This window comes from Sciurus carolinensis, chromosome 4 (assembly GCF_902686445.1).
Source record: "Sciurus carolinensis chromosome 4, mSciCar1.2, whole genome shotgun sequence".
NCBI classification, from domain to species: Eukaryota; Metazoa; Chordata; class Mammalia; order Rodentia; family Sciuridae; genus Sciurus; species Sciurus carolinensis.
The window spans coordinates 12,100,206-12,113,396 of record NC_062216.1 but is presented as its reverse complement, the minus strand read 5'-3'; the positions used below and the strand labels follow the sequence as shown (position 1 = coordinate 12,113,396).

The 13,191-nt window shown below is 41.3% G+C and overlaps 1 protein-coding gene across 1 annotated transcript in view; it reads right to left on the bottom strand.

The window, feature by feature from the left end:
* Ebf2 (EBF transcription factor 2) overlaps nt 1–13,191 on the bottom strand; it is a 180,164-nt gene that overhangs the window by 14,894 nt on the left and 152,079 nt on the right. Inside the window, exons 11-14 of the mRNA XM_047549273.1 lie at nt 4,429–4,517; nt 2,572–2,637; nt 2,314–2,491; nt 284–469 (exon numbers count right to left, since the gene is read on the bottom strand). Coding sequence (XP_047405229.1) covers nt 284–469; nt 2,314–2,491; nt 2,572–2,637; nt 4,429–4,517 — 519 coding nt within the window. The remainder of the gene's footprint in view (nt 1–283; nt 470–2,313; nt 2,492–2,571; nt 2,638–4,428; nt 4,518–13,191) is intronic.

The following is a 13,191-nucleotide window of genomic DNA, read 5'->3' as shown; positions in this document are numbered from 1 at the left end:
ATCTCAAAGTGATTAACGAAGAAGGCACATATGGTTTACTGAAATGGAATCTTCATTCCTCATTCCTATTGACCCAAGTCACACATACTCTCACTGTAATTGTTTCCGTCTCTTTCTTTCCCCAAAAGACCTGGAGTAACCCAGTGGGTCCTCGTCCAGTTAAGGGAAACAAAAGGCAAGCAGGACATTTCACCAGGAAGTTGGGCTATTCCCCCAAAAGGCTGCACAGTCAAACCCTGAGCCAGAGAGGCCTGGAGAGCAGGAGGGCTGACAAGGGACTTACTTCCATACGGGGAGCCTGTGGGTGAGCCGTTCAGAAATCCTGGAGATCCTGGGACGCCCAGGTTGGCCATGGGGACATTGCTGTAGCCATTCATACTGTTACTGGAGGTACTGTAGTTCGACTGCTGAGGTGTGGAGCTGGAGGAGTATCCCCTCGGGGAGATGCTGCTTGTGTTGCGGATGTATCCTTGACAACAAAGGAAAAGGCCAGTAAATCGCAGTCCACACAGTTGCCCCCAGTGTGGCGAGCACAGGTCACAGAATGCCACCAAGCTGCTCCTGGGCAGCAAGGGAAAATGGAAGTTTAATTCCAGCCCTTCTTTTTGAATTCACAAATAATAATTATACATATCATAGGGAATGGTGTGACATTTTGACATATGTATATAATGTACAATGATCAAATCAGAGTAACCGGCATATCGACCACCTCAAATATTTACATTTATTTATGTTAGAAGCATTCAAAATCCTCTCTTCCAGCTATTTTGAAATACACAATAAATTGTTGTTAACTCTAGTCACCCAATTGTTCTATACTAGAACTTCTTCCTGTCTCCTAACTGGGTTTTGGTACCTGATGACCAAGTCCTCATCCTCTTATTCCTTCGTCTCTTCCCATCCTGCATAAGGCCATGCCCCGATACCCACTCCCTCTTCTTTCAGACCTCAGACGGCATCTCCAGCCCCTGTCAAGGAGCTGTGGGAGGTCATAAGACATTAGTATTTCCTAAGACACTACAGTCCTAGGAGACGTGAATTGGTATCCCTGAGAAGAGCATTCTCAGATGCTACATGCTGTGGCCATTTCATGAGGATTCACATACAGCAGGCCTAGAGAACAAATACTCTGGTCACTTTGCTAACCTACTGTCTCTCAAATTTGATACACCATAGCATCTTTTGGGGGTGGGAGAAAAGCACCCTAATAACACTTCTGGGGCCATTTGCATTCAGCAGCACGTGGTTTCAGAAATGTTAACTCCAGGTTGTTGCCATGCTCTTTGTGGGACTGGGGACCATTTTTATTCAAAAAGTATTGATGCATTCATCCAAATGGGCTGTTCTTTGCCACCAGACTCTGATACATCAGCAACTGCATGTGGCTTATCCAGTCTGTGAGTGGGAAGAGGGAAGGGGTGCTGAACCTTCTCCATTCTTCTGAAACCCCAGCACAGAGACGTCGCTTAGCCTATTCTGAAATGAAACACTTGGGATAACTGTCTCAAACTATATACAAAACAACCCAAAATTTTCATCAAATTAAAGAATAAAAAACAGATACATGGTCCATGGGTCCCCTGTCTAAAAAAAAAAAGAAAGTAAAAAGGACTACTATCTTCTACCTCCTCTTTCATACACATTCACTCTGGTCAAAAGAAAGACATTTTCTTTCAATGGATGAATAAAATTAGAAAGAAAACTGTCTTCAGTTTCAGATGTCATTAGGGACAATTATTCTTAAAAATAATTTATGATAAAGACTAGCCTTTTAACAATCAAACTCTTTGAGAAAATCATTACATGATATACTTTGTATATAAAAGTACAGTTGACTATAAATTGGTTGCTATTTAAGGTAAAATACTGCAGAAGTTACCCAATAAAACAAAGTTGTTCACTCTTGGTTACCAAAAAAAAAAAAAAATGAGAATTGGGCATAACAAATGATAATGGTGATAATCAGCCTCTTTTCATTATTCCATCTGATTATCATAATAGCAGAAGTGTAAATTTTATTCAATCAGTATCTGTAAACTTCATTTCTGTATGCCTAAATCATCCTAAAGTTGGAGCAGACAATCTTATTCTTAAATATTTCCAGGCAAAGGGATTCACCTGGTGCCCCAAAAGCTCAGAATCTAACAACATACCTTAAATTTTGAAACAATCCAATCTATTTTAGTACTGCTTATCCAGAGATACACGGAGTAATGATTCATGACTCGAGCTCTTACTCTTCTACTCCAGCAGAACCAACCTTTAATCATGGAAGACACGCTTGAGTTCTGACTCTGAGCAAGCGAGTACCTTGGTTATTTCCTTGTGTGGACTCTGAGATGCTGACCCCGAGCTGGCTGCCGTAAGAATTGATTCCCATCATGCCACCGTGAGCTGGGGAGCTGGAGAGAGCCGGAATCTGGCTGGGATTCCTGGGGACACTGTAGAGAGCTTCAGCAATGTCTGCAGCTCGCTTCAGAATGATGTCCTGCAAAATGGCAGCTCAGGGTGAGCATTTTATGTAACCGAGAGTCAAGCTCAGTAGAGGGAAAGATGTAAGCTCCTAACCTGGTTATTGTGGGGTGTGCCATAGAGGGCCTCCACTAGATCTGCAGCTCTTTTCAACAGCATTTCCTAGAAAAGAAAGAAGGGCTGGTGTTATAGTTTGTATATAAATTGTCCCCCAAAGATTCATGTGTTGAAGCCTTGGTCCTAAATACAGCCAAGTTCAGAGGTGGGCTTGAGGGAAGTGATTTGAAAATGATGACTTTGACTTCGTCAGTACATTAATCAACCCATTAATGAATTAATAATTTGATGATATTAGTGGAAGGTGGTAAAAACTTTAGATGTTGGGGTATGGTTGGAGGAAGCAGGTCATTGAAACATGCCATGGAAGGGAATGTCCCCACCCCATCTTCTCTCTCTCTCTCTCTCTCTCTCTCTCTCTCTCTCTCTCTCTCCCTGTGCTTCCCAGTGAGCAACTTTCCTTCACTATACCCTTCTGCCATTACGTTCTACCTCACTTCCAGCCCAAAGCAATGGAACCAGGTAACCATGAGCCAAAATACATCTTTCTTCCTTTAAGTGGTTTATAAAGTATTTTGGTCATAGTGCTGAAAAGCTGACTAATACAGTGGGGTATAATCAAAAGTAAAGCCCAAAATGGCAAACAAAAAAAAATTGCAAATAAAAATAAAAAGCCCACATATCCCCCCCCAAATGTAAATAATTAGCCAAGAGGTCAAATATAATCATAGATATGAATATAAACCTGCAGGAAATTCACCACTATAAAATGGCTCCATAAAGGATTGTGCTACCCCAACAAAGCACCATCAACCACACACTGAGAGTGGAGTTGGTTAAAATTAATGTCATGGGAATTCTATTAGAAACTTCTTACAAACCAGTGTTTGAAAAAAATCTGGTACTCTAATTAACCAAATATTCTTAAGATGATTGATGGACCTGAGTGTAGCTGCTTGCCAAGGAGTTGTCCAAAGTACTGAAATTATCTTGGCAGTACCTTCTGCAAAATTCTATCCTAATAAAGATGAATTCTTTCAATAATATTCCCCCCTGTTCAGTTTAACCAGAGAGAATTAGTAATCATGAATCCCTCTCCTCTCATTTTGTCTTCTCCACCTCCTGTTCTTTACAGCCTTTTAAATTGCTATTAACCTACTTTCCAGATATCATCTAATTTAATGGTGGGGCTGGGGATTTTTCCAGGTGGAAAATAAAGGTGTGATATAGAAGCAACCAGTGCTTGAATTTTATTCACAGTACAGAATAGAGAACACGGCATTTTTTAACGTGTGTGTTTAAAATACAAATATTAATGTAAAGATTTAATAGTTTCTCATTAGTTGAATGACAACCAATAAATTGGTGTATTTTTAAATGCAGAAAGCTAACATCATGGGCCAGGTTTAAACTGTAGTTTTCATAAGTAAGTTCATTTAAAAGTGATGCACTTCATAGAAGTTTTGTAGGGAGACACTTTTGTCTTCCTTAAGTTTTTATGCACACAGTTGGCCATCAATGAATACTTGATTGTGAATGGATAGGCATCTGCAATTATAGGCAAATAAAATCATATTTCAATACAAACAAGTGGAAGCTTAAAGTTTTAAGCAATTATTCAAATATTTAATTTCATAAAGTTGGCAATGTTTTACAAACTGAGTATTCTTGTAGCATACCTGGTTTATAGGCCCAAATTTTCATATTTCATATATCCTCAGCGATTAAACAGAATATATTTTGTATTAGTAGGAATTTCATGTTCATCTACTATCTGAAGCTTGCTAATTTCAAGGCTTAATTAATTTTAATGGAACTTACATGGTTGGATTTGACTACACTTGCTGAAACTCCACAGAAAGGTTTTCACATGTCAATTTCCAAAAGCGTTTTTACCTTAGCTAATCTCTCAGGATCTCCAGGATGCCTGGGGATGACTTTCTGCAGTCTCTGGAAGCCATAATCTATGGTGGGTTCATTTAGTGCTGAAAGACAAAAATCGTCTCTTTGAGTATGTGTCCAGGCCCCAGAGCAAGCGAGGAAGCAGACCACAGGTACTAAAAAGACTCTGACAATGTCTAAGGATTGATGCAATCATTTAAGGGTCTATGACATCAGTTAATTCACACATGAATTTAGAATTCATAGTGATTTTATGTTTTCCCATTAGAAGAGCATTTCAAAATTTCAGGATTATTATAATCATCCTGTCATTTCTGCCTAAAGGACAAACCCTTTGCTCATTCTCAAATATCAAAATATTGAACAGACAAACATATTGCAATTTCTTATGAAGATAATAAACTACCTTTATTTTATTTTCCTTCTCCTTCTCTTTCCCAAGAATGCCTTTTCATCTATTGATTCTTCTTAATATCAGTTTTCTTCATCATTCTCTTAAATACTTGCATTCATACCTACATAAACCTTCTATGATCTCATCCTCATAAACTCTGTTCTTATGAAAAATGCACTTCCACAATTTGCAATTATATTGGGTTATCCATACATTTTAAAAAATATCAGCCTCCCTTGCTACACGGTAAGGTCCATGGGGGCAGAACTCATTCCGTTCCACTACTGCAGTCCCCTTGTTTAAGACAGCCCAGTGCCTGGTACCCACGAAGTGGGAGCCATAAAATGAGTGAGTCAATGAGGGATATACATCACACTTTCACTACTGTAAAGCATTTTTCAGAGTCAATTCCTTTATTCTTTCTCCTTCTTCCTCCCTTCATTTTTAGAGTTTCTTGTTCAAATTTCATGGCTTTCAAATTAATGCTTGATCAAAGAAATAGATACAAAGAATAATAATAATTGCCTACATGCCTATTAAACGACAATAAACACAGGAAGGAATATTTAAAAAATCTATTTGCATATATGTTTTGTGAACATCTGTTGCTATCAAAACAATACTTTTTAAAAAAATCATGAACAGTTGTAAATACATAGTAAAAATAAAATCGCCCATGAACCCACCGTTGACGAAGTGACCAGGATGAACATTTTTACTTATATCCTTCCAGATTTAAACACACACATACTTAAAATTATCCAGATGTAGTATTCACGTTGTTATATAATCTACTTTGTATCCATTCAACAATACTGTATATCATAAACTTCCCCACGGTTATTAAATGTTCTTTTATAGCGTTGTTTAAAATCCCTGCATATTTTTCCATAACAAATTCTATAATTTATTTAAATGGCTTCCTAATGTTGGGTATTCATTGTGATCCTAATTTCTCACTATTATAAAAATCAGAGCAATAATTATCTTTTGTGCATAACTTTAATTATTTCAATTGGGAAATGCCAAGAATTAGAATTACTGGACCAAAAATGATGATTGATAGTTAAGGCCTCGCACACATACTGTGAAATGGCTTCTCAGGCGAGCACATGAATCCACACTTCCCCCAGCAGTGCAGACTGTCATTTCAGCTAGGCTTCTTCATTTGCCACTGAGGTCGATGAATTTTTTTCCTTATATTTGTGGATCATTTTAATTTCCCTTTTTGAATGTCTTAATGCTTTCTGCACTCTTTCCTATTGGGAATTAGTCTTTTGACTTGTAAAAAATATGTTACAATATATTAAGACTTTTAACACTTTGTCATCATGCTACCTTATCACATTACATACATACAGGATCTATTACACACACACACACACACACACACCTATTACACACACACACTCTCTCACGTTCACACACCACATACAATGTTCACTCCACAACAGGTCACACTTACAACAGTGTATACACACACACAGCCTAGGCGTGGAGGGCTGTACCACGGGTTTGTGTGAGCATGCTCTGCAACATTCACATAACAACCAAATTGCCTAGTGACGCATTTTTCAGAATGCGACCCACTGTTCAGTGATGTGTGACTGCATATATACAATTCCCCTAATTTTTAGGGAAGTTTGGCAAAATATTTTAGTTGCATTGAACCTACAACTGGAGAAAAAATGGTTGATTTTACAGTATCAACACCCCATCTTCTCTTTGTGATCCCCCTGAAAAGTGTGAAGCGTTCGACACTGGTGTGAAGTTTTCTGGTTTTCACTTCCATTTTTTATGCATTTCGCTGTTTCTTGTTTTCATCATGCATATGATTATTACTGCATCATGTTTTCTAAGAGTTTTACTAGCAGGCAGTGTGTGCGAGGGTAGGTTGTGCCCAGGTGTTGTTCAGTCATTAAGAGAATCAGCTTTAGAATCAAGTAAGACCTGGGTCTCAATTCTGGCTCCACTGCTGGTTTCTGAGGCCTTCTATTAAAAATCCATCTTATGGAGGACTGTCAACATCAACTGAAACTACTAATGACCCCAGGGCAGTGCTTGGTATTTGGACGATCTTAGTCTGTCATTATGTAGCCACTCCCTGACCTGGGCCCCTGCCTTGTCTCTCTCCCTTCCCTCAGTCTTGACTTTCACAACATCTGCCTGTAGGATGGTCACCCTCTCCTTCTGATAGACAAGTCTATCCCATTAGCTCTTGCTTATTTCCCTCTAAATGGGAAAGACCCCAACATTTCACCAGCAAGTGTGCTGCTGGTCCTTTGAGGTGGATATTATTTACCAAGCTTCAATAAGTGTTTTATTCGGACTTGCTAGAATTTTAGAAAATCATGATTTGGGGAATTTTCTGCTGCAACCAGTTTATACTGTATTTTTAAATGACTCTTCCAACATTTCACAATTAAACATGAACTCCCAGATGTTTGTAGAATGTGCTTAGCATAGAATGAATTCATTTGTTGGTATTTCCTCAAGATCACTGGAGTGAGGACTAAATCAGTCACATTCCTAAGCAATACTGAGTCTCTGGAGTCCCCGTTGTCATTGCTGTCATTAGGAATCCATGGTCATATGAATAAGTGGGATCAGGCACACTGTTCTGCCCGACTTGGGATTCATTTTGTAACAGCTTTGAAGAATAAATTGAGAAGTTTTCTGTATTTCAGCCTGTGCTATATGAAACTTAAAGGCAACCTGGAGAGTATCTCTCAGCTAAAAGTTTGAAGGAAACTTATTGAAATTGCTCTTGCCAAGGTCACCAACAACATCTTAAGCAAACCAAAAGGAACTTTTTCATCCTTATTTTAATCTCACATTAGCATGGGGCACCACTCACACCTTCTCCTTCTGGAACAATTTCCATCCCTTGGTTCCTTCCTGAACATTCCCTGCTCTGCTCTCCGCCTACCTCTCTTCCCAGGGCATCTCAACCTGCTCTCCGGATCATTCTTTGCCATTTTGTTGGTGCTGTTTGAGGTTCCTGCCGAGGTCATCTTCTGCCCTGCTACACCTTCCCCTGGTCAACATCAGCCATTCCCCTGCAAATCCCATGTCAAGCTATGTGCCGACGGCCACCTCTGTTCAGATGGTCTACCAGAGATTCAGCCTTGTGTAGCCAGCTGTTGGTTGGACGCTTCCATGGGGATATTCCTTAGGTTCCTCTCAGCCCAGACCTCCAAGCTCAAGAGATTCTCAGTGAATGGCAACATCATCCACCGGATGGTCAGTCAGAAATCTTGGATTTGTTTTTATTTTCAACATGATTTGAATTTTCCTAGAAAGTCATCCATTTCCTCAAAATTTTTAAATAGGTGGGGCTGAGTTGTGGCTCAGTGGTAGAGCACTTGCCTAGCGTGTGTGAGGCACTGGGTTTGATTCTCAGTACCTCATGTAAATAAGTAAATAAAATAAAGGTCCATCAACAACTAATAAAAATTTTTTAAAAGATTTGTAAATGTTATCACAGATTTGATGGAGGAGTTGTTTAAAATTTAAACTTCTGTCATTTTACCTCTCCTTTGAGTTGTATTTTTCCAAATAGTCATATTTCTAGTCTTCGTTTCAAGAAGAATGTTCTAGATATTTGAGTAACAAATTGCAATTGTGGATTCTAGCCAATAGCACTGGGTTTTTTAAAGGTGGCCTGTATGATATCTGCCTTTTGGAATTTGAATTCTTTGTGGATGAATACACATTTGTCTTCCCGGTATGCCACAGGTAATGCTTTAATGTTTAATGTATCTTTTTGATCATGTTATTTAACACATCCTATGCATTTGCTTCCATAAAGTCGTCTTTCCATGGTCTCCCTGTGTTTCTATTGCTGTGCTTTCCTAGAGTCTAACACATACATGGGCTCCAACACAGCCCTGCTGCACACCACAGCCCAAGGGCATGACATTTCTGGCATTTCAATGACACCAGCCTAGCTTCGGGCACGAAACCCAGATATCCCTCATTCTGAGGTTTTCCTGAAAATATCTCCTAAGGAACTTTGCGGGTGGGAGGCAAATTAAATGTTTGCCTTAGCAATACCATCTTACCCAGAAACGCAAGCGAGAATAACTGTATGCATAATTGAAATCATTCTGTGAACTTTATATTCTACTTAGCACCATGATATCAGTCATTTCAGAAGCCTTTTTCTTTAATAACAGGATTTTAGGGGTTATAATATGCAATAATGGAAACTATTATTACCACCGTTAGAAGAGACTGGAGGCTTCCTGTCATGAACATCCTGCTTCGCCACCCACACGCATTTGTTCTTTAAATCCTCATCGCAACCTTTGGCATGGGCTTCATCTCAGTGTTACGCTCAGCTCCAGGAGGTGAGGCTGAGCCTGGTTTCTCTAACCCGGGAGCCTGGACCCTTCACTTTCCTACTGTGGACCTGGAGATGCTCCTTCTGTCGCTCATTCCACTTCCTCCCACGCTTCAAGAAAAGGGCTGCAGCCTGGGGTATGCAGTTCACCTGGGTCACCTGACTTCTCAGTCGCTGAGAGTGGGAAAAGGCTCCATTTGGTTGTCAATCAGCGAAACAAACAGCACTCCCGTGCTGTAGGACAAACTGAGTTGGTGACAAAATTCTCCAAGCCAGTCATGGTCTCATCTTTGGGGAACTGTGCGCTCCTTTGTTACCCAAAGCACATGTTTTCCTAGATGGGTCAAACTGAAAAGTTAACGCTAGGGATGTGCTCGCGACGTGCTGGACACAGTGAGAGGAAAGTCCCGCCTCGCTCCTCTGTCCCTTCCTTTCCCTGTGCACGGTGGCCCCCAGCAGGGGCACTGCCTCTCCCTAGCATGGTATTCCACGCATGGCCCTCCCACCACTAACCTCCTCCTTGCTTGGCCCTTTCTGTTGTTCACAAGGGAATTTTCAGATGCTGGGCTGGGTCCCCAGCAGTACATAGAGGTGGAAGGTAGAAGCGTTTCTCTTTAATAGAATTGATCACATTTGTTCTCCACTAACAGAATGGAAACCACCAGAACAGAAGGGTCCTGCCTGGTTTACCATTCCTGCCCTCCCCTCCGTACCTCCTCACCCCCAACTTAGGAAGAACAGAGTATCTTGACCACACTGGGTGAGTACTTCATGCTTTTAATGGCATAAGTAGATTGGGCACAATTGTCTATTTTTTATGCTGACAGTTTGGCCAGGTCCTGCCAGATGTCATAGGCACAAACTGTGGGAAGGATCATGTGTGTATCCAAATGAGAGAGAGTGCAGTCATCTGAATGGACAGGGCGTAACTCCCCCACCACACACACACACACACACCACCTCGTTTCATCCAGTGCACATTTGAAGTAGCAATCACAAAGTCAAAATTACTCAGGCTCTGTTGAGTCAATACCAAACCAAAAGAGGAAAAGTCATGTAACCTCATCTTTACAACAGCAAGGTCGGTTTGACAACTCTCACTTTGGTTCCAAACCGACTGCCACGGACCAGTTGCTTTCGCATCCTATAGATTCAGCTTCCCTTTGAGTCCCAGCTCCCCTGCCACACACGTCCCCTCCCCACCTCCCTGGGTGTTTTCTGTCCTTTCAGGCCTGGTGCAAGCCAAGCAAACCTCAATTAGCTAATGAGGGGCCCAAGACCAGCACCACAACCATCTCTAAGGCCCAGCCAGGTCATTAACCGCCTCCACCCGTGTGAATTTACAGCTTTGCCTACCACATGGCGTGTGAGATGCTGTGAAGCTCTGCCAACCCTTTGGCTGACAGGGACCCAGACGTGCTGGCAAGGCACAAATAGAGTAAATTAAAAATATGTGTCAATCTATAGGCTCTATTTGTCTGTGTCTTTCTTGAGTAATATAACATTAAGGTAAAAGGTCATATCCCCACTGAAATATAATTTATATTTACCTTTTATTAAATAATTATGACATGGCATGAAGTTAAATATTACAGAAGCTAATCAAGAGGGAATTCAATAGAGAAAACTCAGACATGAGAATTTCGTCTTTGCTATACATAGAACGTCTTAATCCTCCACGGGGAGTCATTTGAGTTTGCTCAAGGAGTTTAATAATACACATTTCAACTGCCACAGAATCTAAATCCCATTTGGATCAGCCTTGAAAAACTTTCATCAATACCTTGAGATTTTATAATATTTCTCCTGAGAGCCTGGATCGTACGTGTCATTTCTCATTTTGATTGAGAGTATAATATACGAGGTTACTTACATATCTTGGGCCCAACAAATAGATAAAAACTATAAGCAATGTGTGAAAGGTTTCCTTTTTAAGTAAATATTACTTAACTAAAAATATCGACTGGGAACCACTTATTTAAAAAACAAAAAGCTGGCAGGTGCTCAATACTAATTTTCCCAAAGGGTTGATGAAACATAAATTCTATATTTTTGTTTTCTTTCTTTAGGGGGAATTACAAGAACAAGGTCACGCTTACCTCGGCTGTGCTTCTACCTCTGTTTCCAGCACTATCAGGATGCCAGCCTAACACTGCAAGGGCACCGTGTCAGAGCCTGTCGACCGTCAGTCACAGCATCGCCGCGGCAAGTGTCGATTTTGCCCATGGCGGCGGTACAGACCAAACACATGGCAACATCAAGTTTGGAATTTGAGAGGAGAAGTTAGTGGAGTGAAGGGGGATCTGAGTACTCCAGTGAGCTGCCACCCTCGAGAGGCTGGTGACCCACATTCAGGCCTGGGTCCATATTTACTCACCAGCAAATCTTCACGTGGTTCCTAGGATCACTCTGAGTCTATGGATGGCCCTCAAGAGACCAGTAGAAGCACAAATTCCCAGCCCAGCTGTGTGATTGTGCACGTGTGCATTACTGGATTCGATGTTCACAGAGTGCATGGTCCCCCAAGGCAGACAGACCCGAGGACCCTGGAGTCCCAACTCTAAATCCCAACTTCTTTCGAGAATAAACGATTGAAAGAAATCTTCTTGTTTTATAAAAAGGAAAGCCACCATCCGCTAAAATCTATGGACTTTGACCGCCAGATAAGCAGCAGATCAGAAGACGGACCTGGATAAGCACAAAGGACATTCCACCAGGGATATCTCCAATGTGGCTTCAGTCAGACAGCCAAGGCAGGAAGGCACAGAGCCACCCATTGGGAAGGAACTGAGAAGCACACAGGCATGTCGCCTTCAGGACTTACCTGTTCTCCCCATCCTTACAGGGTTCCTGTCCTCAGTGTTCATCCATCCTACACGTGGATTCCCATGAAGTCTGTTCCACGTGATAAGATTTTGGTTCTCCTCTCTCTCCTCTGGTTCCCAGTCTCTTCACCCAATCATCTACCTTCTTCCCCACTCCTAATATGTCCAAACATCAAAGCTTATATCCCTAATCTGAAATGCTTGGGACCAGAAGCTCCAGGGACCTTTCTTGGGATTTGCCTTAAATCCTGGGACTGAACAAGGATGCCACGTTCATCCTGTCACGCATCCAGGAGCAGCTCCGTTCTCCACAAAGACAAGAAGTTGACTAAACAGCCTCCAAGCCCCACTGCCGACTCTTGCATTTTATGATTCTAAGGCTATTACTTATTTACAGTGCTAAAATTCTTCTCTGGGAAGTCGAGGTGGATGGGGTAGAAGTCACAGGCTGTTGAGTTGCCTTTAATTGTGGTGACATGGAAATCTCTCACCACATCCGTTCGCATTGATGTAGCCAAAGTTTGGTAGAGCCAAATAGAAAATAAGAGGAATAGAGATAATGCAGGAACACGTTATTCAGAGATGGCACCTGCCTTTGTGGACACAAGAACAAGAATACGAGGCGAGAATCAACAGTGCACAAGCCAAAGATTAGACTGAAGCCTCTGATATTTAATTTTAAATGAAATATTAATTTAATATTTAATTACGCTTTGGTTTCAAGAAACACTGCAGCCGCAAGACAGATTGTTTGAAGAAGGGAGTAATATACATGGTTAAGGAGACAACTGTAAAAATTAAAGATAAATTTCAAGGGTAAATCTAAATGCCACAACGGAGCAGTTATGAGTACGCGCCCGCTCTCTGTAATGTGCGTTTAGAATATTATAGCCAGGAGCACCAGTCCATTAAGGGGCTGCGATGTCTCGGGTGAGGCAACACTTCCTACTCCAGGGCTGACCGTGGGGACATCATTCCTCAGACTCAGCTGAAGGAGGTGTTGGGATTTAATAGAGGTGGGGTGCAGGCAACTTCACAGAAGTGCAGGAGCCCAAGAGGGCTGTTGATCCAACCTGGTTCCAGTCTGAACAGGGAACAATTAAACCTGGGCCAGTTTCTGATGTCTGAATTGGGTATATTTAACTAAAAACCAGGTTCATTTCTTCGATGGGATTTTTTTTGGGGGGTGGGGG